At 39.8% G+C, this 24,880-nt stretch overlaps 1 protein-coding gene across 5 annotated transcripts in view; it reads right to left on the bottom strand.

The window, feature by feature from the left end:
• Positions 1–241: 241 nt before the first annotated feature.
• Positions 242–24,880, bottom strand: part of LRRC3B (leucine rich repeat containing 3B) — an 86,263-nt gene continuing 61,624 nt past the window's right edge. For all 5 annotated transcript variants that reach the window (XM_036030583.1, XM_028518171.2, XM_036030582.1 and 2 more), the window contains one exon: positions 242–3,799. In XM_036030583.1, coding sequence (XP_035886476.1) covers positions 2,856–3,635 — 780 coding nt within the window. In that variant the 5' untranslated portion in view covers positions 3,636–3,799 and the 3' untranslated portion in view covers positions 242–2,855. The remainder of the gene's footprint in view (positions 3,800–24,880) is intronic.

A 24,880-nucleotide genomic window follows, 5' to 3' on the forward strand; every position in this document is an offset into this window, starting at 1 on the left:
GCCTTTTTCTGAACAGCCTCAGACCTCCGTCAGCTGTCCCCACTCGCTGGCATCATGAGCTGCTGGCCCACTGGGGCGCAGTGTCCTTACAAATGAGGGAAGAGCATTTCCCTTCAACACGGTCATGAAGGAGTCCGATAGCCTGTTATTTACTCAAGAAATAAAGTATTTTCTCCTCCAGCTGGTTTTAAATTAAGACATAGATTTTATTAAACAGTGAAATGAATGTTATTATTTTGAAAAAAGCACTTGCATTTATGGCACCATTCACTAAAAATCTACATATAAAAATCAAGCAAGGGGATAATTTTGAACCTAGGAGGCACCTCTTAACTCTTTGTATGCAGAGAATTACAAACTAAAACATTGGAATTTAACTGTGCCATATCTGAGCGAGAATACAACTATACTAAAACACTCCTCAGAGATTTTTCCTATATATAATACTTACACTTGACTAATTGGTCATCAGCAAAATAAGCTCTTACTAGTAAAAATTTTAGAGGAGCAACCTGGAATGGATTATGCAATTTGTGAAAGCTTTGCAAAAATGAATGTGACTCACACACTCAAACAGATACAATTTATTTAAAAATTTAAAGGGTTATCTTAGCAAAGGCTTGATTTTCCTGTTCTTTAGGGGGAAAAGAGTGGGGGCTCTATTCAGGTAGGCATCTTTTTACGGCAGTACTTACAGAGATCTATTATAATAATGTCCTCCAGGGGGCGTTAAATCTTCAGCAAAGCTCCAGATTCATCGTAGGCCTTCAAATCCAGTTAGCAAAAGCAGACAGTCCAGCTTTCTTCTCACTGGAATGCAGGAGTTCTGGGGCCCACATTCTGAATTTCACATCTCAGCCTTCAGAGTAAGTTGTACACTTTTTAGAAAAAGTAGGGTGGGCATGAAAAGCCCGTGCCTTGGGGTGTGAGCACCAGTGTAGCCTGGCCACAATGCTCTGAAAGCCCTAATAGGTCTTGGGTTGGCTGACTCTCATGGTCCATGCTGGTAACCATTTTAGAGACAATTGGTGTGTTTAAAAACCGTAGTGCCTTCTAAAGGCAGAAATGTGATTCCTGGAAGCCCACAGGTAACCTAATATGGACTGCAGATGGTGAGGTGGGTCAAAATGGCAAAGGATACCTCCTTCCTACTTAAGCTCACAAAGGGCTATTTTTCCTGTTATTTTTAAATGAAACCCTCACTTAGGAGTCTGAAAACCTCTGGGTCTGGGAAACCAGCAACTTTTTGTAGTAAAGTCTATGACTATGAAGTAACACAGTTTGGTGGTTCAGAAGACTGTAGGTTCTGGAGTTGGCTGAAGGGGTTCCCTTATCTGCTTTGTGTATTATAAGTGCTAGGGTCCTGAATTCATTACTTAAATTCCTGTGTCTCTGATTCCTCATTCACAAAAGACTATCTCCTAGGGTAATTGTGTGGATTAAGAGAATCTCAAAAAAGTACTCGGGGCATAGTAAGTGTTCCATAAATGCAGTGACTCTTATTCCTGAGTCTGGAACCCAGATCCCCATGGTATGGCTCCAATTTGTGTCTCATTTCACCCTACATAGACTCCTTCACCCCTAATACCTCCCTACACTTTTATCCCTTTGCTCCCTCTGCTTCCTCTACCTTCCTTGGCTACATCACCATCTGATGAGATCCCACCCAAATTTCAAGGATTAACTGTAATGACACCTTAATGCCACTCCCAGCCCCTACAATTCCCTATTTTAAGAACAAATGAGCTTTCCTCTATTTCTGAACAATGTCAGGGACATAATATCTTGAGGCGTATACATTTGTTAAAACTTATTGAGCTGTACACTTAATATGGGTGCATTTTTAAATATGCAGATTATACCTCTTTAAACCAGCCCAGTAGGAACATAATGAGAAGACCTCAATCTTTGGAGAGAGGAAGACTTGGGTAAGTTCTGAAGTTTTTTACCTAGCAGGTCATTGAACATCTTTCACCCTCAGTTTCCTCTTATGTAAATGAGGTACAGTTGTCACCTTTCCTGTTCCAGTGAGGGCTTACAGACGTACTACTATACAAATGACTTGCACAGTGCATGCGCACAGCTGATGCTACGTGACTATTAGGACCTTCCTTTTCAGCATTGCTATTTCTATGTTGGTCACACGCCCCTGTCCACTAGAAGGTAATGTTGGGAACAGATTATGGGTAGCCTTTTTCTTTTCTGTGTTTCTAGAAAAAAAGTAGAAGTTGTATCTTTTTATTGCTATACACACCAACTTTTAGATAACAAACATTTAGCGGCATCTCAATTGACTAAACCTCTGTAGGACACCTCACTGTGTTATCACCTGGGTTCACCAAGGCTTGGTATTCTAAAGTCTGACAGATACTTTACTTGGTAAATAATTTGGCTACGGCTCCCCAGTGTACAGTAGGGTTTAATGACACATCTTTCACTCTGCTAGCTCTTTAGGTTCACCAGGGTTGTCTGCTGCCCTTTCCTATACAAATGGAATAACTCTACTGTTTTCTTGACCAATAAGTCACTCTGTTTTCCATGGTTCAAAGTTAAGCTTTTATTTGGTTTTAAATTAAAAAAATAAATTTCATTATTAAATAGTGAGATGGAGCTAAATAATGTTCAGATAGTAGCTGACTCAGGGATATACCACCGGGGGGTACAACGGAGGGGTGGATCACCTAAACTAAAATCATTTGTTATGTTGTCATGTCTGTTAAAAGTTCAACAGTGGCATAATTCAAAAGAAACTGATATACAAAGTTTTAAATGTTTACAACTGATGAGAGAAGTAAACCACTTATTCTACTGCAATTGCACACACATTTCTTTCTCAATGCCAGTCAGTTTGGACACTATACCACAGTGCTAATGTCGTCGGGTTCATCTGCTTTCTTTTGCCTGCTTGGCAGGGATTTCAAGTATTCAAGGTGTCTGCGGGCATCCTCCTGATTTTGCCTCACATAATATACCACGTATGAGATCACCATGGTGAACCAGCCAAACATGGTGACCAGCATGGCATAATCGGTAGTTTTTTTAGGGAGGTTACAAAGGTCGGCATCATTGGCAGCATTGAGAAATGGTCTCCCCGCATGTTCATCCAACACAGAAGTCTTACAGATCACGTTGTGGGCTGTCTCGTGATTGGATGCCATGCTCCGCAGAACTTGCTGTAGAGTACAGTCGCAGTGCCAGGGGTTGTTGGCAATTCTGGCCCTGGCCTTCAGGTTATTGAAGGCGTTTTTGTGCACACTTTGAATCCGGTTGTCAGACAAGTCCAGAGTCTGCAAAGTTTCAGCTACTCCTTTGAAGGCATGCTCATCGATAAACTCAATGCCGTTTTTGGACAGGTTGAGAACTCTCAGTTGATGGAGGTCCTTAAAAATCTCATTGGGAATCGATGTGATCTGATTGGAGTCCAGATACAATAAGACTGTTTCAGGAGGAAGATCTCTAGGTATTTCCTTGAGATTTGCATTGCTGCAGGTGACATTTAAGCCCCCAGAGGAAGAACAAAGACAGCCCTTGGGACACATACTGGCAGAATGAAAGCACAGTATCATAAGAACAAAACTTTGTAGGAGGAGACACATGGAGAGGGAACGGGTCAACCACAGGTCTACCAGATTCATGCTGGAATGTCAGCATAATCACAAGCCCATTCCTCATTTACTCCAACAAACAAGCATGACAACGGTTCCAGCCCTGTCCACACCGCTGATTTCCTTCTTGCGTGGTTCAAAAGGCTGCCACTAACACACGTGTCTCTCCATTATTCTTGTCCTTGCTTGGATACCTAAAAGAAAGAGAAGCAGATGCCATTAGTGCTTTTGCAAAGGGAAGTGCATTGCAATTAAAAGTACTCTCAGGCACCTGGCATTCTATGTGGCCAGGAGAGTTGGTTATGCAGGTAATTTCCATGAACACCACTGGGAGTTATCTGCGTAATGGGAATCTCCTGTTCAAATCCCAGTTGCTGTGGGAGAAAACTGTCAATAAATGAAAACATTTCTGAATTATGTTGCCTTGTTTTTAGTTACACAGAATTAGAGCAAACAGTCCAGATTTCTCTTGTCTCTACTGGTTCTTTTCCTGAACCCATTCTGACTTCTACAGTGATACATTTTAATCACACCTTCCTCCCTACAATAACATGCATTAATGTGAGTTAGCCCTGCATTTTGGCTGCAAGGAAAAATAACAATAATATTTCACAAGTAATGATATTAGAGATAGCAGTATCTGTCATGGCTTCTGACATTCCAATTTTGCATATTTTCTCTCACTTGAAATAAGAAATGAATGTGTGCATTCCAACCTTCACAACAAAATGTTGTTAGTGACTGTCAGCTCAGAATCTCCAAAAGAGTTGCCTCCCCTGTAACCTCCTGAGATTACATTATACCTGGGAGAATGCCCTTAACTGAATTTCCAAAGGATTCTCTCTCTGTTTTCTCCCCAATAGACCTTTAAATATGACACATACCTCCAAGCTTTAAAAATTTTTTTTAAATTATTTTTTACAGGGGGGTGGAGACAGAGAAGGAAATAGAGAGACAGAGAGAGAGAGAGAGAGGGAGAGAGAGGGATCTGTTGTTCCACTTATTTATGCATTCATTGGTTACCTCTTGTATGTACCCTTGACCAGAGATCCAACCTACAACCTTGGCATACTGGCGTGATGCTCTCACCAACTGAGCTGCCCAGCCAGGGCCTCTCCAAGACTTTTAAAAATATAAGATGAGAAATAAGGAATAATAGGCTCTAAGATTTCCCCAATAGCCTATTATTTCTTTACAGTCATAAATACAGTGTGGGGCAAAAGTAGGTTTACAGTTGTGAGTATTCGAAACAGTTTATTCTTACATTATTATTTATTGTATTATTTTCCATATGAACAACTGCAAACTCACTTTTGCTCCACCTTTTTATTATTAGTGTGTGAAGGGGCCTCAGAAATTGAAAAACTCAAGTAATATGAGCAAGGTTATGAGCTTACTCAAAAACAGAGATGAGAATATAAGTTAACCTTCAAAACCCTCTCATGTAGAGAGGAGAGGTGTCTTTGCAGTCAGTTTGCAGAGCCGGCAAGTGGATCTGGGAGAGATTATGTGACTTGTCCAAGGTCAAATAGTGTGTAGGTGGTAAAGAAAGGACTCAGGCCAAAGACTTTGTTCTGATTCATTAATCTAGCAACTCTTTCTGCTACCTCCACAGCTCTGTCTCAAATCCATCTGTTCCAGGAGGACAGTCAGGATCCAGGGAGCATTGCTTAATGTGATTTCTGATGCTGTTATGTTGCAGCTCAATCCCAAATGGAGGCCCCCCATGGAGCTCCATGGAGGGGGCTCTCGGCCTTGTGTAGGGAATCCATGCCTGACTTCAGAGGACTCTCTCTCAGGACTGAAGAAACCTCCAGCCCTCTTACAGCAGTGACGACCAAACCTTCAGCTCTCTTACAGAATTTCAGCACGAGCGAAAAATGACTCTCTGCACACTTATCTTTTCTAAAGATCCCAGATGGATAAATACAGAGGGAAATGACTCCAAATGTCACCAAACTCACAGAAGAGAAGATTAATGTGAGCTAAAAACATAATGAACTGGATTGTTAATCATGGAAAAAATGAGATTAGCGACAGCAGACTTGTGTGGATGTGCTTTTGGAATCCTGAGTCCCTTAAATGCCACAGAATGCTAAAGAAGGACCCCTAGGCTTCCTAAGCCATCCATCAATAGCTCATTTCACTTGCAGTGAAATTTTCTCTTCCTTCCATGTTGTCCTTCAAAAGTGGAATTTAGGGAGTATAAGAATTGTCTAAATGGGAGAAATTAACAGGTATGGAGGGGAGGACACTCAGAAGAAAGAGGGTGGCAGAAGGACAAGGCAGAGGGTGCCAAGAGAAGGACATAGGAGATGGGGGAAATGAGTAAGATTAGACAAAATCAAGGACGTCCATGTCATTAAGCAACTTCCATCAACTGAGTGCATATGGCTAGCCTAAATCCTGCTGACAGGTGCCTCTCCTGCTGGACACTCCACATCTCTCCAGAGACAAATTAAGAACCTATCTGAAGAAGTGTGTGTTCTAATCTAGACTACTAGTTTCATGAAGGCAGGGACTTGTTTTACCTTATGCAGAAACAATAGTAAACAAAAAGCAGAAAATACACTGGGTTTGCATTCCAGCTTTGATCTTTATTCCCAATGTGTTGCTGGGCAAGTTGTTGAACCTCACTAAACCTCACTTCCCTTATCTTCATGTAAAGATTTAAAAAGCACCTAATTACAATGTTGATGGGAGCATTTTATGAGATAATCCATGTGAAGCACTTAGCACAATTCTTAATAGGTTGTACAGAACTCAATAATTATTAGCTATAGTTACTATTATTATCCTAGACACACTTCAACTCCTAGCACCGTGCTTGACATGTAGTAAGGGCTAAATACCTATTGTATGAATTCCAATGAAGTACTGAAGCATCTAGCTGTGCTTTTTCTTCCTTATGGTAATTACTTTTATTATTTTTAACATAAATATTGGCCCATGAAATGTCTATTGGTTTTACATCTCAACATGATGGTTTTAGAAAAAGTCCCAAGTGCAGGTTCCTGGTTGATGAAAGGCAGAATGGAATTCTTGTTTAGTAGGCTTCTCTAGACTTAATCATGGTCTCTCCAGAATGGTCAATCCAGTGGTCACAGTCACAGACAAGAAATGGTTAGGGCATATCTTGAATTTTCCATATCAAAGTGCAATCCCTGTTGAAATGGCATCCTTCATACCCAAATAGTTTGCCTACACACTAGATGGAATGCCTATTAGGAGCACAAATTCAGAGTATCTCTTGTATTCAAAAAGGCTGTACTCAAACTCAGTATTTCGTTCTTCTTCCTATGATGTTTGATAAAGAAACAGAAAAGCTTTTGGGATTGCCTAGATTGCTGGGAGCTATGACTCAGCCTCTAGGCCTTCCACCCTCAGCCAGGACAAAGAGACAAGAGATGCGGGATGTAGAGAGCTAAGCCTTTGGATGTCCACTAGGCAGACAGTAAGGCCAAAGGTATCGAGCAAGGTCATCTTCAGCAGGGAGGATGGAAGAGCTGCCTCTTCACTCTATTATGCTGAAATACTATTTTACAAAGGGAATGCTATATTGTTACTGTCCTAAATTACTGGATAGGACAACAGTGGTTCTTGGAACAGGAAAACATGGGGAAATGTGCCTCAGAGTAAAAAAAGTGAGTATTTTTTTTTGAGAAAATTTTTTAAAATTATTTTTTATTTTAATTGTTGTTCCAATACAGTTTTCTGAGTATTCTTCTGATATTGGTTATTGTGCAGCAGAGTCCAGAGCTAAAGAGGAGCCTGAAAAACTCAACCTCCCTTCTGCTCTATTTCCAGTCAGGTCTACCCATAAACCCAGAGTAGCAAACAAAGAATGGGTAGAACATAGAAAAGGCTTGAGGTCCCACTGGTTTGGGCAACAATAGCAGCAGCAGTCACTGCCTGTCCTTCTGATAAGGAACAAGACCCATAAAGGGACAGACCAAATCCAATAGCATCTTTTCTACTTCTTAACTCCCCATCTGTAATTCTCAACTCATTAGACTACTCTATCCTTATCCCCTCATCTCCTTCTAATATATCTGGGGCAATCAGGAAGCTACAGTATTTCTGGATGTGGTGTCCAGGGATGAGATGTGCCTCCAAGGATGGTCATTTTATCCATGGTCCCATGCCTTGCTTATATTGTCCTGTCATCTATGCTTCTGAGCTATAGGAATTAATGCTGGGATTGGGTGTAAACCACCAAATACTATTTCCAGAAGAAAAAAAAAATGGGGCCATTAACAGACTGACAGAAGGCTTTTCTCTCAGTGGTTGAATAACAACCCTGTTTTCCTTTCTATTTCTTTCTTCTCATCATTAGGAGATTCTCAGGATTTCTAACCCCCAAGCTTTTGTTAACTCTTATGAAATAACAGACTGCACCAATTCAAAGAGAAATACCAGACACTCTGATTTCTTCCAATTACATCCTATGTAATTCTGCTACCAAACAAGAGAATTTTTTTTAAAAAAAGCAAAAGAGAAGGTCTTTCAATTGAAGACATTAAATTCAGGTCAGTGAGAAAAAAACTCATAAATTTAAAGTTAAAATTAAAACTTCTGTATGACAAAAAGTAAGATCATACATAAAGTGAAAGATGATTAAAAAAGATGATTTAAAAAAAGATTTCTTTAACATAAAGAGGTTCTTACAAAGGAATAAGGAACTAATCCAATGGATAGACAGAAAAACGACCAATAAATCAGAAGAAAAGATTCTTAATCTCACTGGCAGTAAACTAAATTTATGTTAAAGTACCTATCATCTTGGTTTAAATTTGGAAAATGTCAATAAAAGTGGGAAGAATGAAGTACCCTCAACCACTGGATGAGGGGATAAGTTGGGGCACCCTTTCTGTATGAGCAATTTAAGAACATCTATCCATGATTTAAAATTTAAGAACAAGATAGACTGACTTGTACTGATGTAAAGTTCTCCAAAGACAACCACAAAAGCAGCTTGCAAAAAAAAAAAGGCTCTTTGTGCAACCACACCAAAAATTATAACTAGACTACAAAACAAATATCACCCTGAACTATCAGAAAATTGAGCTGTATAAAGAAAGTCCAACAAACAAAGAATTACAGAAGCCACATTCATCTAGACAGGCCACATTACTAAGACAGGAGTCAAAACAGCTCTACCAAACACACATAGAAACAAACACAGGGGAGGCTGCCAAAATGAGGAGACAAAGAAATATGGCCCAAATGAAAGAACAGAACAAAACTCCAGAAAAAAAGTAAGCAAAATGGAAATAAGCAATTTACCAGATGCAGAGTTCAAAACACTGGCTATTAGGATGCTCAGGGAACTCAGTGGGTACTTAAACAGCATAAAAAGACCTAGGCAGAAATGAAGGCTACACTAAGTGAAATAATGAAAAATTTATAGGGAGGGGAAAAACCAACAGTTTAGGGAAGGGATGAAACCAAGGATCAAATCAATGATTTGGAACATAAGGAAGAAAAAAATTCAATCAGGACAGCAAGAAGAAAAAAGAATACTATAAAGAGCCTCTGGGATATCTTCAAATGTACTAACATCCAAATCATAGGAGTGCTGCAAGGAGAAGAGAAAGAAGAAGAAATTAAAAACTTATTTGAAAAAATAATGAAAGAAAACTGCCCTAATTTGGTGAAGAAAATAGACATACAAGTCCAGGAAGTACAGAAAGTCCCAAACAAAATGGACACAAAGAGGACAACACCAAGACACATCATAATTAAATGCCAAAGGGTAAAGGTAAAGAGAGAATCTTAAAAGCAGTGAGAGAAAAGCAGACAATTACTTACAAAGAAGTTCCCATAAGACTGTCAGCTGATTTCTCAAAAGAAATTTTGAGCCTAGAAAGGACTGACAAGAAGTATTCAAAGTGATCAAAAGGACAGACCTACAACCTAGATTACTCTATCCAGCAAAACTATCATTCAGAATTGAAGGACAGATAATGTACTTCCCAGACAAGGTAAAGCTAAAAGAGTCGTCACCAAGCCCTTATTATATAAAATGTTAAAGGGACTTATTTAAGAAATAGAAGATCAAAACTATGAACATTAAAGTGGCAATAAATTCTTAACTGTCAACAGTTGAATCTAAAAAACTAAGCAAACAAGCATAACAGAACCAGAATCATAGATATTGAGATCAGTTGGAGGGTTATCAGTTGGGATGGGGAAGGGGGAAGAATAGGGGAAAAGGTGCTGGGATTAAGAAGTACAAATTGATAGGCACAGAATAGACAGGGGGTTGTTAAGAACAGTGTAGGAAGTGGAGTAGCTGAAGAACTTATATACATGACCCATGGACATGAACTAAGGGATGTGATTGCTGGAGGGAAGGTGGGTACCAGGCAGAGAGGGCAAAGGGGGAAAATTGGTACAACTATAATAGAATGATCAATAAAATATATTTTAAAACGGGTTCTTATAGCCTAATCCCAGTTGTATAAAAAGTTTTAAAAGAGAAGATAAATATGAACTGTAGGTATATCATTTCCATGTTTACATATGCATAGATCATTTCTAATGGATGTATAAGAACCTATGAATAGTGGTTAACTCTGAGGGGAAGAACTTGGAGATGGCAAAGGAAAAGGAATTGTTTTTTTTTTTTTATTTTACACCCTCTGTATGGTTTTAACTCCTTATGGTACAAAGGCATTTTGTTTGTTTTTGTTTTACAATAAAGCTTTAAAAGATTTAAATCAAAAGGACATGGGATTAGCTGGAAAACCAATCCAAATATATACCTCAGAAAGCCATGTCTGAGTACATGAAAGGTTGATAAAATGACAATAAATACGTATTTATCAACAATTAAATAAAAAAGAAAATTAAATGAACAGGCAGAGCAGACTCATAGATACTGAGAACTTTTTGATGGTGGCCAGATGGGAGAGGGTTGGGGGGTGGGGGGTCGGGTGAAAAATGTGAAGAGATTAAGAAGTACAGATTAGTAGTTACAGAATAGTCACGGGGATGTAAAGGGCAGCATGAGGAATATAGTCAATAATATTCTAATAACTATGAATGGTATCAGATGGGTATGAGATTTTTTTGTTATTACATAACAGTAATTTATGTAATATTCAGTCACTTGGATGTATACCTGAAACTAATATAATAATGTATGTCAACTGTAATTGAAAATGAAACATGATACAATAAAATTAAAATTAAAAAAGAGTTGGGGCAGTGGTGGCCAAGAGGGTCAGGCAAGTGAGAAGACAATGAAATTTTAAAAGCTGAACGTGTTTCCACATGAGAGACCGTGTACACCCACGGACATTTGTGAGGCCACATATAAAAATAAAAGTCTAACTCACAACCTCCAGCAGCAACCAGCCCAAATCAGCCAGGTCTTGATCAGTGATAACTGCCAGCTTTCCTAATTTTTGTGCCTGTTTCCAACTTCAGAATAACCAGGGACCACCACATCTGCCCCCTGACAAATCCCGGAGGATGCTCTGGTTCTAATTAGCCTGCTGCCAGCCTCCCCGTGCCAAAAGCCTCCATCAGGGCATACTGAAGGCTTTCGGTTTTACCACTCTAAAGCTTTTACACTTTCCTTCCCGCATTTGATTCTCTGCCAAATGCAAGGGATCATGGTTAAGTCCCTTGCTATAAAAAGCTTGGAAAAAATGGCCTTTGCTTGTTCTCCTTTGGGTAGTGTTTGTTTATTTTCACAAACACTAAAGTTTGAGTATGTGATATTTTCAGTGCAATATTTCCCAAATTAGCTTTATAACCTACAACAGAAATTATACACTTATTTTTTAATATGCTCAGATTTTTAAAAATAAACTAACTATGGGTTGCATGAGCCATCAATGTGTGTAATTCCTGACCAGAAATTTAGGGAGGCTTGGGGCCTGAATAAATCAGGTGAACAAACAGTACAAGTAATTTTCACCATCACTGCTCTTTGAGGTCATGTTCATACATACGTCTCCTTCCTTCACATCTTTAGTACTAAGGCCTGTGTGAATTTTAGTTCTGCTCAGCCATGAATTTTAGTTCTACATGTCTATTCACAACCACCTCTCACCAGAAGATTTCTCCAGGGGTACAACCTGGGCATACCTAAAAGTAAAATCATTTCCACCCTTCATCTCTACCCAGTTACCTTTCTCCTCCCAGTTACCTTTCTCCTCCACCATAAATCACTTGTTCTTCCCTCCTGATTTTCTTAGTTTTTATTTTTAGTTTCCTTTCTATCTCTCCTATCCTTTATATTAACATTGCCTCTTTCCCGTCCAAACCTCCATCACAGCATTCTGAATGAAAGCAAAAGAACCTCCTTTCCAGACTGCCCACCTGCAGTCTCGCCTTGGTCCCATTCCCCTCTAATGTCTGGGTAAAGGAACACTCTAATCATGCATTCTCACTGGTCAGAAAGCTTTACTGATGCCCTGTTGCCCACAACAATCCTCCTTTTCCAATCCTATCTCCCACCACACTTCCTTACCCAGCACAGAAACCTGAGCTCAGTAACATAAATCAGTGACCAGAAAGCTGAAATAGCACTTGAAATATGAGATTTGTCAGGAGCCATCCTCAGTGAAGAGAGCTCTACAGCTTGGAATAGCTTTCCTGGCTTCAAATCCGACTATGATGATCTGGCCCATGAGTCATTTACGTGGCCCATTCCTAACAGCAGTATGATCACTCAGTTAAGGATATGAACTGTAAGGCAGACAGATACAGGGGGATATTGAGGATCTTTATACTTAAAAGAGTATAATTTGCTTGCAGATGCAGAATTGTTTAAGGCAGGGAGCTCCCCAAACCTCCAAACACTCCCTTCTCTAATATCCTAGCCTACGTATGCTATTATTTATCATTTTCTACTCAAATTAAAGACATCTGTTCATTTTTACTGCCAGTCCATAAGACTTCAGAGGCCAAGTTCCATGTCTTACATGTTTTTCTATTCTCACATTGCCCATGGTAAGGATTTAATAAATATTTATTATTAAAATGAATTAGGACCCATTCTCATTTGATCATAAAACAGTTCTCATTAATTTCACATTTATGACATGCCAGGCATTAATTAAGTGATGACCTCATTTAACAGGATGGTAAAGTTGAAATTCTGACTAGGTTCCTGGTTCAATGGACATAGAAATCCAAACTGAGGTGTCAAGTTGCCATGTGAAGGTTGGTTGTTACATGTTCTGTGAGTCCAACATCTCCATGCCCACTCTGAGAGCAAAATGCATCAAGACACACCTATCCTGTCGCCTCCCCAAGAAGAGGAGACTTATTACATGATCCCTGGAGCTGGGGGGCAAAATGTCCTAAAACAAGAACCAGGTTGATTTATTGTTTGGTGAGGGAGGTGGGTGGTATTTCCATGTTGGGGTGAGCCTTTACTCTCAGAGTTTATCAAACAAGGGAAGGGAACCTATTCCCTATAGGTCAGATATGGCCATGTTGAGGAATGAGATCCCCAGTGGAGAATATTTTGTGTTCCAGATCTCAGTTTCTGGCCCTGACTTTCCCCCTTTGAAACCTATTTAATAAAATAAACATTTAAGTGAACCCTCAATGTATTAGGGGGAAAAAAACTCTTATGAACATATTGCCTGCTTCCTACATGATCTGATACCCATAGATCTCCAGGGTGGCTTTAAAAGTTCTTCCCACCAGGAACACACTGGAAAAACAACCAACAAACAAAAATTACTTTATTTGGACTCACAATCTATCTCGCTGTGGGTACCAAACATAGAATAAATATAAGACTATGTCTTTGCTAACATCTGTATTTATTATTCAACATGCTGCAAGTTTATAGAGACTGTGTGGGAACTCACACATCTCAGTTCCTTTCTGCTATTCTATTCTTATTCCCCAGCAAGTGCCTATGGCATTAACAACAGTGATAGCTCTGCAAACTCTTAACACATAATCTACATAAATGTAGATCCCAAAGACTCATCAGGGTCCAGAGGCAACTAGAAAGCTCCTTTTAGAAAGCACTTATTTAGGCTGAACTCTGTTGCATTTCTGAGTAGGACGAATAACTGTTGCCATTATTAAAATACAGATCCTGCTTACCCCTATCCATTGACTGGGTCAGAAAGGTATAGAATTGAGATCCAAAACCAGGGTCCAGAAACTAGATTCAAGCCTTCTGAGGAATAAATTCCAGGAATTGAGTGAGTACTCACACATCCATGCCTTAGCTGTCCAAGGAGTATGACTAGTAATATTTGCCTCATTGGTCTCAGTTACAATGATAAAATGAAATAAATATATGTGAGATGTATTTCAGAGACCATCAACAATCATTCAAAGATGATATTCTATTATGGGTTTCAGTATTTAGTTGTTTCCTAAAATGTCAAGTCATTCTCATTCTAGAGCCTCATATTCTTTTTCTTAAGCATAATCAACTAGGAAATGATTCCTGCACAGTGGTCCCCAACCTTTTTGGCACCAGGGACTGGTTTTGTGGAAGACAGTTTTTCCATAGGGGATGGGGTGGTGTTGATGTTACTGAGGGGTGGAGACAGGAGGCAGAGCTCAGGCGGTAATGCTGGCAGCGTCCAGGGAGAGGAAGGAGAGAGGGCGGGGAACCCTGCTATACAGCATTCATGCCAAAATACATTTAACCTGAATCTCATGGATAGGAAAGGAACTGACCAATCCCAAACTTGAGACATTGTATGGGGTGACTAGGGCTTTTCAAGGGTCATGGGAGGGAAATAAGAGAAAACAAAACAGGCTGAGGAGGTGTTCTAGATGAAAGGAAAAAGAGATGTGACCGCTAAAGGCCATGCAAATGGGCTTCTGGAATTTAGAGAATGCTAGAAAAGGTCATTATTGGAACAATTGGGTAAAATATTAAATATAAACTATATGTTAACTATTACATCAAATTTAAATTTCTTGAGCTTTATCATATGAGTAGGAAGGAGGACTTGTTTTTTTTTTTATTTTTAGGGAGGGAAGGGAGGGGGAGAGAGAGAGAGAGAGAGAGAGAGAGAGAGAGAGAAACATCAATGTGGGTTGCTGGGGGTTATGGCCTGCAACCCAGGAATGTACCCTGGCTGGGAATCGAACCTGGGACACTTTGGTTCCCAGCCCGCGCTCAATCCCACTGAGCTATGCCAGCCAGGACTTGTTTGTTTTTAGGAGGTACACACTGAAGGATTTTAGGGTAAAATGAAATGACAACTGCAACTTTTCTGTCATCCAACAAAAACAAAACTGTACGGATATGTGAAAAGAGAGGCAAATGTGGCAAAGAATGAACAATTGGTAAATGAAAAATGACATATAGAAAAGGGTTCATTGTAGCAATTCTTCAACATGCCTGAAAGTCTCGAGTTTTTAAAATGAAAATTGGGAGGAGGGGAGAGTCTGTGCTTAACAATAAACAACAACAAAACTGAACTTCAAGAGGAGGAGAAATCCCATTTTTGGAGTACTAGTCAGAGTGTGGCCTATATCCTTGTAGTGATACAAAATGGAAACCCAAGGTAAAAATGAGCATTAAAAAAAAAATTGCATTGCATGCCGAGCCTACAAAAAAGGCTGGCACATTGTCATAGCACATCTGTGTGAACCTGCTTTTAATTGGGCTGCATGGAATGCGTGGCTTGGCTACTTACTAATCATGTAACCTCTCTATCCAAAACTTTTCTCAGTTGAACATAGAAAGTAATAATAGCTTTCTCCACAAAGGGGTTTTATAAGAATTAATCAGGAAAGCACATATAAACACTTAGAAAGTCTTTTGTTACATGATAAACTCTCAGCAAGAGTTGCTATTATTATTATTATTATTTGTGTTACTTCTATTATTGATATCACCATCATCATCCTCATCATCAACGTGGGGTCTAGGGAGGGCTACGTTCCCTTTATTCCAATAATGGGAATAATTCTGATGGTGGCTACAATTCCTTGGGCATTTATTGTGTGCGAGGCACCTGACCAAATGCTTTAATTTTAAGATGGAAGAAGTTTTTCCCCAGAGTCTCCTCATATCTGCTTTAGATGACTTAGATGATGAGATCTGGGACTTTGAGCACATGAGAGTTAGATGAGATTTTGAATTTTGAGTTGTTGCTATCATGGGTTAAGACTTTTGGGGATGTTGGGACATGATGAACATATTTTCCATGGGGATGGATGTGAATCTTTGGGGGCCAGAGAGTTGACTATAGCAGGCTAAAAAATGTCCCCCAATATATCAAAGTCCTTGTCACTAGAACCCATAAATGTAGCATTTTATGGTAATAGAGACGTTTGAAGTGTGATAAGGGATTTTGAGATGAAGGGATTTTCCTGGATCATCTGGGTAAGCCCTAAATGTAATTACAAATACCCTTACATGAAGGATAATTGGAATAGTCAACACAGAAGAGAATGAGGTAGTATGACTACTGAAGTGGACATTGAGGTGATGTGGCCACAAGCCAAGACATGCTGGCAGCCACGAGAAGCTGGAAGCAGCTGGAGATAACTTCTCTAGGGCCTCTGGAGGGAATGGCCCTGCTGACAAACTGATCTTGGTCTGATGACACTGATTTCAAACTTCTGGAATTCAGAACTGGAAGACAATAGATGTGTGTTATTTTCAGCCACAAGGTTTGTGGTAATTTGTTACAGCAGCCATAGAAAATGAGCTAAGTCATAAGTGAGGGAAGGGAACTCAAAGTCCGTTCTAGCTAACTTCCCATTACCCAGGGTCAAGGACTTCTGGGGCAACTAAATGCCTGGCTTAGCTCAGAGCCTCTTGGCAGCCAAAGGAAGAAGACAAGAATATCAGATTATAAAATGGTCATTATCTAATATAATCAAAAGTATTCATTATTAGCAGAGTGAAACTTTTTCAAGTTTCCAGAATTTTTAAAAGGTCCTGTGAAAGGGCTACCATACAACTTAAGGGACAACGATATCTTCAAATTTTCACTGATGATGCATCTCTATTCTCCTTTGGCTTTAGGCATAAGGTGAAATCACTGCTCTGTGAAAGACTTTCTAAGTCATAGGAAGCTAAATGACCATCTAGGGATTATGTATACTGCAGATGCATAATAAAACAGAGATAGAATAATTATCATGTCCCCTATAATGTGTGTGTCCGGGGGGGTTCATAAAATTTATTGTGCAAACAAAGACACTGACAGTGAAAAGCAGTACTGGGACAACAGGCTCAAATGGAAACTGTTCCAGATGAAATGAGACACAAGATCCTATTACCATACACAACATCCTTAAGAGTTAGGAGAAAGCCTAGCCAAATATACAGAATGCCATCTCTAAGGAATGTGTCAATCCCTGACTAAGACTAAATCAATTTTTGTTCAGGGCTCACAGTCTTCCTAGATATCAGCATAAATTATCTTCTGTGGACTACTAACTTTTAATTTTATAAATAATATTATAAAACAAATATAATTTTTATAAATTAAAAAGGCTACCCAGAATTCAAACATCTAACAAGTCAAATATATTATTCTTCCAGGACTTATAAAATATGCACACACATATCTCACTTTATAATTGCCATTTTAGCATAGGTAACAAGTTTTTTCCTTTTTCAAGGTTCTAAATTGTCATGGCATTTATCATTTTAATACCTACATAATGCCCCAGCGAATGCAATTATATATTAGATCTATTTAAACATTATTCTTTCATTAGATATTTTGGTCTTCTCCCAATTTGGCTGATAATTTACCATAAATAATGTGAAATTGAAATGCATGTTTTGAGTCAATAAATTTTCCCTGTCAGATTATTTTAAGATAAATTCTGAGAGGTGAGATCACCTGTGTCAAAGGATTCTCAACTTCTCACCTGAAGTCTGTTCATGTTCTTTCTACAATCAGGGGTGTCCAACTTTTTGACATCTCTGGGCCACACTGAAAGAAGAAGAATTGTCTTGGGCCACACATTAAATACACAAACACTAACGAAAACTGATGAGCAAAAAAAAAAAAAGGTTTTGAGTAAATTTACAACTTTGTGTTGGGCTGCATTCATAACCATCCTGGGCTGCATGCAGCCTGCAGCCCAAGGGGTTGGACACCCCTGGTACGTCATCGAAAGGACCATTGCATACCACGATGGGCAATGTCTTTAAAATGACGAAGTTGTTTTTCCTGTCCAGTTTATATGGAATCTGTGTCCACAGTGTCAAAACCAAATGATGCAGAGTCATTCCATGGGGCAGGTGGCAGCTCCAGGAGGTGGAGTCTCCCTCCCCCTGTGTCATCCATTGTGGATCTTGGTCATATGGCACCTTAAGAACAGCTGGCTCAGTCCATTTTCTCCCTGGTCAGAGCAGAGCAGACCAGAGAAGCAGGATACTATTTTTAGTCAAAATTGGTATTTAAAAAATCTGTTTATTTACAGCCCCTATAACATTTTCTTGGCAATAGCCCACTATTTTTCTTAAGAGGAGTCATGGGGAAAAATAGTGCCCTGTATATTTTTTTGTTTTTCATTTAAAACATAACTGTGCAAAGATAAATATGTAAGATTGTTTCTTCACTGAGGCCCTGTTTATCATAGCAAAAGGAAAAAACAAAGATTAAAAAATAAACTGTACCCTAAAAATCCATTAGTCTATCACAAAAATTAAATATGTACATTAGTACATTGGTACAAAAGAAAGAAGCAATCTACACATCTTGATTTAAAAAAGACCCCAAATATATATCAGGTGAAAAGTGTCCATGTATGATCACATTTATGTAAAACAAAGCAGAACTATCTATACACACAAATAGTTTTAAAATTATGGAAGAACAACAAAATTGAGAGTAATCTCACCTCTCGGGGATGGTTCTAGAGTTGATGGTATGGAGAACAATTTTTAATTGTTATCTTATACCCTTTTCTACTATTGTAACGTTTGGCCATAAGTATGATCATCATAATAACTGGGTAATCAAGAAAGGGATTAGCCAGTAGGCATTGACTGATAACCCATTTTCTATTAGGAGTTATAATGATTACAAAATATACAAGAGATGCTGTGTTTTTGAACCAGTGAATCTCTCTGGGCAGTCATTGAAACTCTGTGAATTTGAGCAGGTGTCTCAGTTATGGCACCACTGGGGGATCTTGGGTAAGTGGATTAACTACTCAGTTTCCTCATCTATAAATCTGAATAACACTTACTTCATGGGTTTCTGATGTGATTCTGATAGTGCCTACATCATAGCACATGTTACATACGTACTGTCAATGTGACCTATACCTTCAAAGAGATCAGAATCAAGTTCAGATTTTCTAAGGGTCCTGTGGAATACTATGTATCTGAGAATTTTACCAAGTGAATATTGTGAAGTCACCTAAGTCTGACAAATGCACTCTTTGATTATCACAATGGGCATCAGGCTTCTAAAGGTTCTAAAAATTTATAGCAAAGTATTTCCTAAAAGTCCTCCTGCCCAAAGCATGACCACTCACAGCATATGATATTTGCTAATCAGATTGAATTAAACCACATTTACTACTACTCCTACTACTACACTCTTACTTTACTCAAATATGCTGGAGATGACAAGCTTTGCAAATAAAAGTTATATTTGCACTGGACGGTCTCAGGCTTTGTACTATTACCAAAGAAAAACTCCCAGCTCCAAAAAAGTTAGTCATCGGCAGCTATCACTGAGGATCATTTTGTTAAATTAAAGAAATGCCCCTTGATTAAAGCTATTCATGCCTCTCAGTAAATGAAAAAGAATGGGCTGGAATTATGTTTGAATTTTACTGTCTCCGACTTCCTCATCCTCAGAAACTACATTCATGTTTGAAAAGGCCATTAATGACATGCTCCCTCAAGGCCTTGAAAACCTTGGAGTGGTGTCTCAAAGGACTTTGACGTTAGACATACCTAAGTTTGTCTAACTCTGTCATTCAACCACTTTTTAGTTACTAATTAGTGCAAATAACTCATTACTATTTTCATGATTTTTTTAGGAAATGTTACTTAACACTGGACTCGATTTTTTTATCTACAATGGTCATGGTAATTCTTATTTCACGTAGTATGGTGGATTGTTTTTTAGAAATGACTTCCACTATTCCTGATCCTGTATTATCCATTCTCTTTTGCAATGTAACCTGCAAGCTCCTCCCATAAAGAGGTAGAGTGTACACCCTCACCCCTTGAATCTGGGCTGTCTTTGGGATTTGCTTTGACCACAATGAGGCAGAAATGACGTTATGCCAGTTTCAAGCCTAGGTCTTTCTAATAGGCCATGTATACTCTTGCTTTTGCTCTTGGGATTGCCTCTTCTCCCGGCTACCATGTGAAAAATCCCTGGCTAGCCTGCGGGATGATGAGTGATCATATAAAGGAGAGGCCAGTTGTCCTAGCAAAGGTAACCAGCCTAGAGCCAGCCATACTCTAAACATGTGAGAAAACCCAGCCTAGATCATCAGAGTCAACTCTCTGACCTGCATGTGACCACAGAGTCAAGAGTGAGGTCAGCCAAGACCAGGAGAACCACCCAGTGACTCATGAATCTGTGAGCAATAATAAATGCCACCGAGCTGGGGGATACTGGTTATGGAGCAAAAGCCAACAGATACACATGACTATCTGAATAATTTAAAAAGTTGATATATTTATGTTTCTAAAATAGTTGATATATTTATGCTGCTTATGCCAAAGCATATTAATATTTTTTTATTTTTTTAAAGATTTTATTTATTTTTAGAGAGGGAAGGGAGGGGGAGAGAGAGAGAGAGAGAGACACCAATGTGCGGTTGCTGGGGGCTATGTCCTGCAACCCAGGAATGTACCCTGGCTGGGAATCGAACCTGGGACACTTTGGTTCCCAGCCCGCGCTCAATCCACTAAGCTATGCCAGCCAGGGCTCAAAGCATATTAATATTTGTTTAACATATATACACTAATAACAAATAGAACAGGATGCTTCTTAATAAAAGTATAATAGAGATCTCATTCAAGAATGTTGTAATTGCTTAATGTTGAAAGGCATTAGCAGTTACATTATCATAAGAAAGTAAGTTATTTAATTCTATTTGCTGACCATGATAGTTAATAATGTTACAAATTGTTATGGCAACCCCCAAGTGACTCAAAAAAACTGATACACAGATTAAAGATACCCAACCAATTCTAAGGTCAAATCTGAATAATACCTTTAATTATTGCTTGCTCCTATATCCCTGGTGCCTAGCACTGTGCCCAGCATGGAGGCAGTGCTCTCTCAGTGTGGCCCAGTGGTTAGGAGCAAGGCCTCAGGTGTCAGACTTTCTGTGTCTGAATCCCACTTCCTTCAACCCCTTTGCCTTGCCTTAGTTTCCTCATCTGCAAAGCAGGATAACAGCCTTGCTTATTTTTTTCATTTGTAATAAGCATTAAGTGAGATTCCTCAGGTAAATTACTTAGATTAGTAACTGGACCATACTCAGTGCACAATACATGTTGGGTATTTCTCTCCATTGAGTGACTTTTGTTTTAAATGTACTCCAGGACACAGAGCCTGTGCAGAAGTTCGGGGCACGTGTGTGCAGCCACCCCTGATGCTTGCTGGTTCCCTCAGGCTTTCAGAAGCTCTCCTGCAAACACTAAGACAAACATCAAAGAGACGACTGTAGAGAAAGCAGAGTTTCTAGAGATTCTGTGAAGAATTTAAATGTCATGTCTCAGCAATTGTGATGAAACAAACTGAAATAAATAAGATTGTATTAATTCAGGATCTATGGCCAGCATGTCTGATACTTACAGGTGTGCACCTATTGTTTTGTCTGCAAAAGATTCCATTAAACAAAACCACTGTCCATGATACAGGCACAAAGGGTAGAAACCCAAGCAACTGCTTTCTCCAATTCATTTTGGCCACTCACCCATCAACAAGCCTGTCAGACCTGTGCTTTCACACAAATTCGCACCAGATAATTTGGCTGATGACCCGAGGCTGGCATGTGGACCCAGATTTCAATTAAAGGTGAATAGACAACCTATTTGCATTCATATTATCCTTCCTTGTAGAACCTCATTATTTTCCTTCCCAGAACCCCTATCTATCAAACCAAGTAGAGATTTGCTACCCCTACAATTTGTTAACAGAAAACAAGGGGTATATAAATCATCCCCAATCTTCATGTAACTTGCCCTTGATTTCACATTTAGATTCTTTATTGTGTTAAACACTTTTGAATTTCATCTTCTCAATGATCACATGGGGGATCCTGTAACATCAAAGTTTACCTCATTTTTCCTGTGACAAATATTTTTCCCCAAATGTACATCCTCCTTAAACATGAAGACAGAATGGAAAAACCAACCAATATACACAGAACGATAGTCATACAACCAACTCACCTGGGTATAATCGATTCAATTCTACCAGGAGGATCATCAGACAGGCGGCCTTCTGTTTACCTAACTACACTAATGGATGAATGAGGTAGCCCTGGTTAGATGAATGGATCGGATATAGTCTAGAAATACCCTTGTCTTTTCCTATTCTCTCCCTGAGCCCTCTACCTTCACAGTTAAACATTGGCTTATCCCAAATATTTTTAAAAATTCTTCCTTTCATTGTAAAGAAACTGCACAAAACAAAAAATGAAGTCAGGACTAGAAAATGGTTTATCTTTTCCATACAGTGTCATTCACTGAAGTTCTACAGGGAAATGTAAGGCTTGATTTACCTCTGGGAATCACCCGGAAAAATTAACAGCTACCCAGGGACTTAGCTTGTGTCAACAACAAACCAAATACAACTTTCCAAACTCATTTAATTGTCTGCAGGATGCAGTAGGTCTTCCTCTATCTCCTTGCTCAGACATGATACACCAGGTTACATAAAACTAAACTGGCATTCTCCTTTTAATATTTATTGTAGCTCAGTGAACCAACTGGCCAGGTAGAAAGCAGCAAAGAGTAAGACTCTGTCCAGGCAAAGCTAAGAAAGTCAAGCAGAGGAGGGAGAGTCATTTCTGGATAAATATACACAAACCCCAGCCTCTCTCCTCTAAATGCTTGCACAATTTTTGAAAAGAAGACCATTACTACTCACCCCAGCACTTCTTGCCCTTTCTCTCTTTCTACTTCAGCAACTTCTAAAGACACAGATGGGAGGGTTGGACAGAACAGGGCAGAACATCTGTGTGTGGGTGAGCCTGTGGACCAGCTGAGTGGTCCATAAGCATCACCCCCAGCTACCTTGGGACCGACAGCATTGTACATGCTCAACAAAAGATCACGTGGCTGAAAACACAGCAAAAGCTTCTCAAGAACCTAAGAGTCTGAAGGGGTGGGGGCTGAGGTCCTGGAAGGGACCCACCCTCCCCTCACCAGTGCAGATTTCCACACTCTACCCCATCTGCATGGCAGTTCCCATGGAAATGGGGGTGGAAAGAGAGCCGCTAATTGTGAGCTGCTTCTTGTGCAATCAGGTTCAAAATAAAAACAGAGAGCCTTTTGCACTGGGGAATGAAGAAGGCAGCATCCAAACCATAAAAACTGGCATCCAGCAAGATGAGGAGGAGGATGTCTTTGCTCTCCATAAGCCACCCAGGGATGGCCTTGGTCACAGGAGACCATGCTCTGAGATGGCTTGCTATTATTCACATGGGAATGGGTCCTGGTGTCCCAGATATACTGTCATTGAGTCCATGACACTGGCTTGGCCCATGAGTTTCAGAGACATATAGTTAAAACATGAAAGTAAAGAATTTATAGGGAGCAAGTGGCAGAGAGAGGCTGAATTTGCACCAAGTGCATGTTTCACTTTAAATTTGTAGCATTTCCCTCTTTGCCTCTACTGTGTCTCAGCTCTAGAAGGTAAGTCTGTATCCGCAACCCTGAGGGACATGGGGCGTCTGAGAGTCTACACAGCCTCTGTGTGCTCAGCTGCTGGGAACTCCCTGGAGCAGAGGCAACTCTGACAGGGCCGTGGACACCAAGCTGCAAAAACAGATGACACTCATCCCATGATGGGGAAACCACAGCCTTGGCCACACAAAGCACTGATTTTTTTACTATCCAGGTTATAGATTCTTGTCTGTTTGGGGGACTCAGGTGGGTCTGTTCAAACTGACCACTAATTATATGGAGCAGAGACTACCCTGCTCTTGTACAGTCAGAGCTAGGAGAAGTGATAGAAAAAGTATAGTCCAGGCAGTAATTATGGGAGTGAGAAGGAAGTGGTCATTATTCTCTACTGGTGCTGGCAAATATTCCCCAACTAGGCTGGACTTTTGCCCCTGGAACAAAGAACCAGGAGGACTATTATTCCCATGGTCCTTTATCCAAAATGGATGCCTGTTTTCTGCAGGAGAGAATGACTTATCTCCTGGCCAGGGAAGGACAGAGGCCTGGGTGTCCGGGTAGGAAAATATTTTTGAAGGTTTATCCCTTCCCTATTAATCAGTCATTGTAAAATTTCCATGTTTTGTCTTCCCATGTACACCTGGAGCACCTGAGCCTTTTCTGAAATGACCAAGATTGAAAGCTTCCATGAGGCACTTTTATAAGATTTCCATCAGTCTCCCAGCAAAAGGAAGACTGATGGAAATCTTCCCAGAGGCCACTTGTGGAATGTCTTCTTGTTTGGTGGCACTGTCCAGTGGCTGCATGAACTAGAGCCATGGGAGATGAAGGAGCCAGGGCTAATTCTGGATTATTCAAACTATGGGTTATCTCAACCCCTGAATTCTCTCCCCATTCCAACTGCCTCCTGCATCCTGGGTTGTTTTCATGGCTTGTTAGCGCTAGCACAGGAGGGAAAGGCAGAGGAGATAAAGGGAAACAAAATTCAAATGAATCTCTCCTGCCACTTGTTAGCAGCTCAGCTCACAAGTATACAAGGGGGAGGCAGCTGCAGCTCTTCTGTGGGTTTCAGTTCTTCATGCTATTCTTGTCCCCCCTGCTGCCAGGCAATATCGAGTGGGCTGCATGGAAATGATCTGTGGGATAAAAGAAGAAAGGAGGGAGGGGGGAAGCTCCCTCTAACAGTAGCTTCTTCAAAGAATAGGGAAGGGAATTATATGCTCAGTGGCAGCACGCCACACAGATTAGTCCAAATTGTATTAAACAAACTCCTGTTTGGAAGCATCTTATCCCTTCAGAACTAGAGGAACAGCGATGCTGAGACCGTATTTAGAGCAATTATAATGCAGAGGATGCACTGATTGTCATAGCAGCACAAAAGAAAAAGAGAAAGTATTCTTAAAAGAGTATGCCAAAGACAGCAAAAGCAGAAACAAGCAAAGACTGTCTCCAAACCTTAAAGAATAACGAA

The sequence above is a fragment of the Phyllostomus discolor genome, chromosome 7 (assembly GCF_004126475.2).
Source record: "Phyllostomus discolor isolate MPI-MPIP mPhyDis1 chromosome 7, mPhyDis1.pri.v3, whole genome shotgun sequence".
In the NCBI taxonomy this organism is placed as follows: domain Eukaryota; kingdom Metazoa; phylum Chordata; class Mammalia; order Chiroptera; family Phyllostomidae; genus Phyllostomus; species Phyllostomus discolor.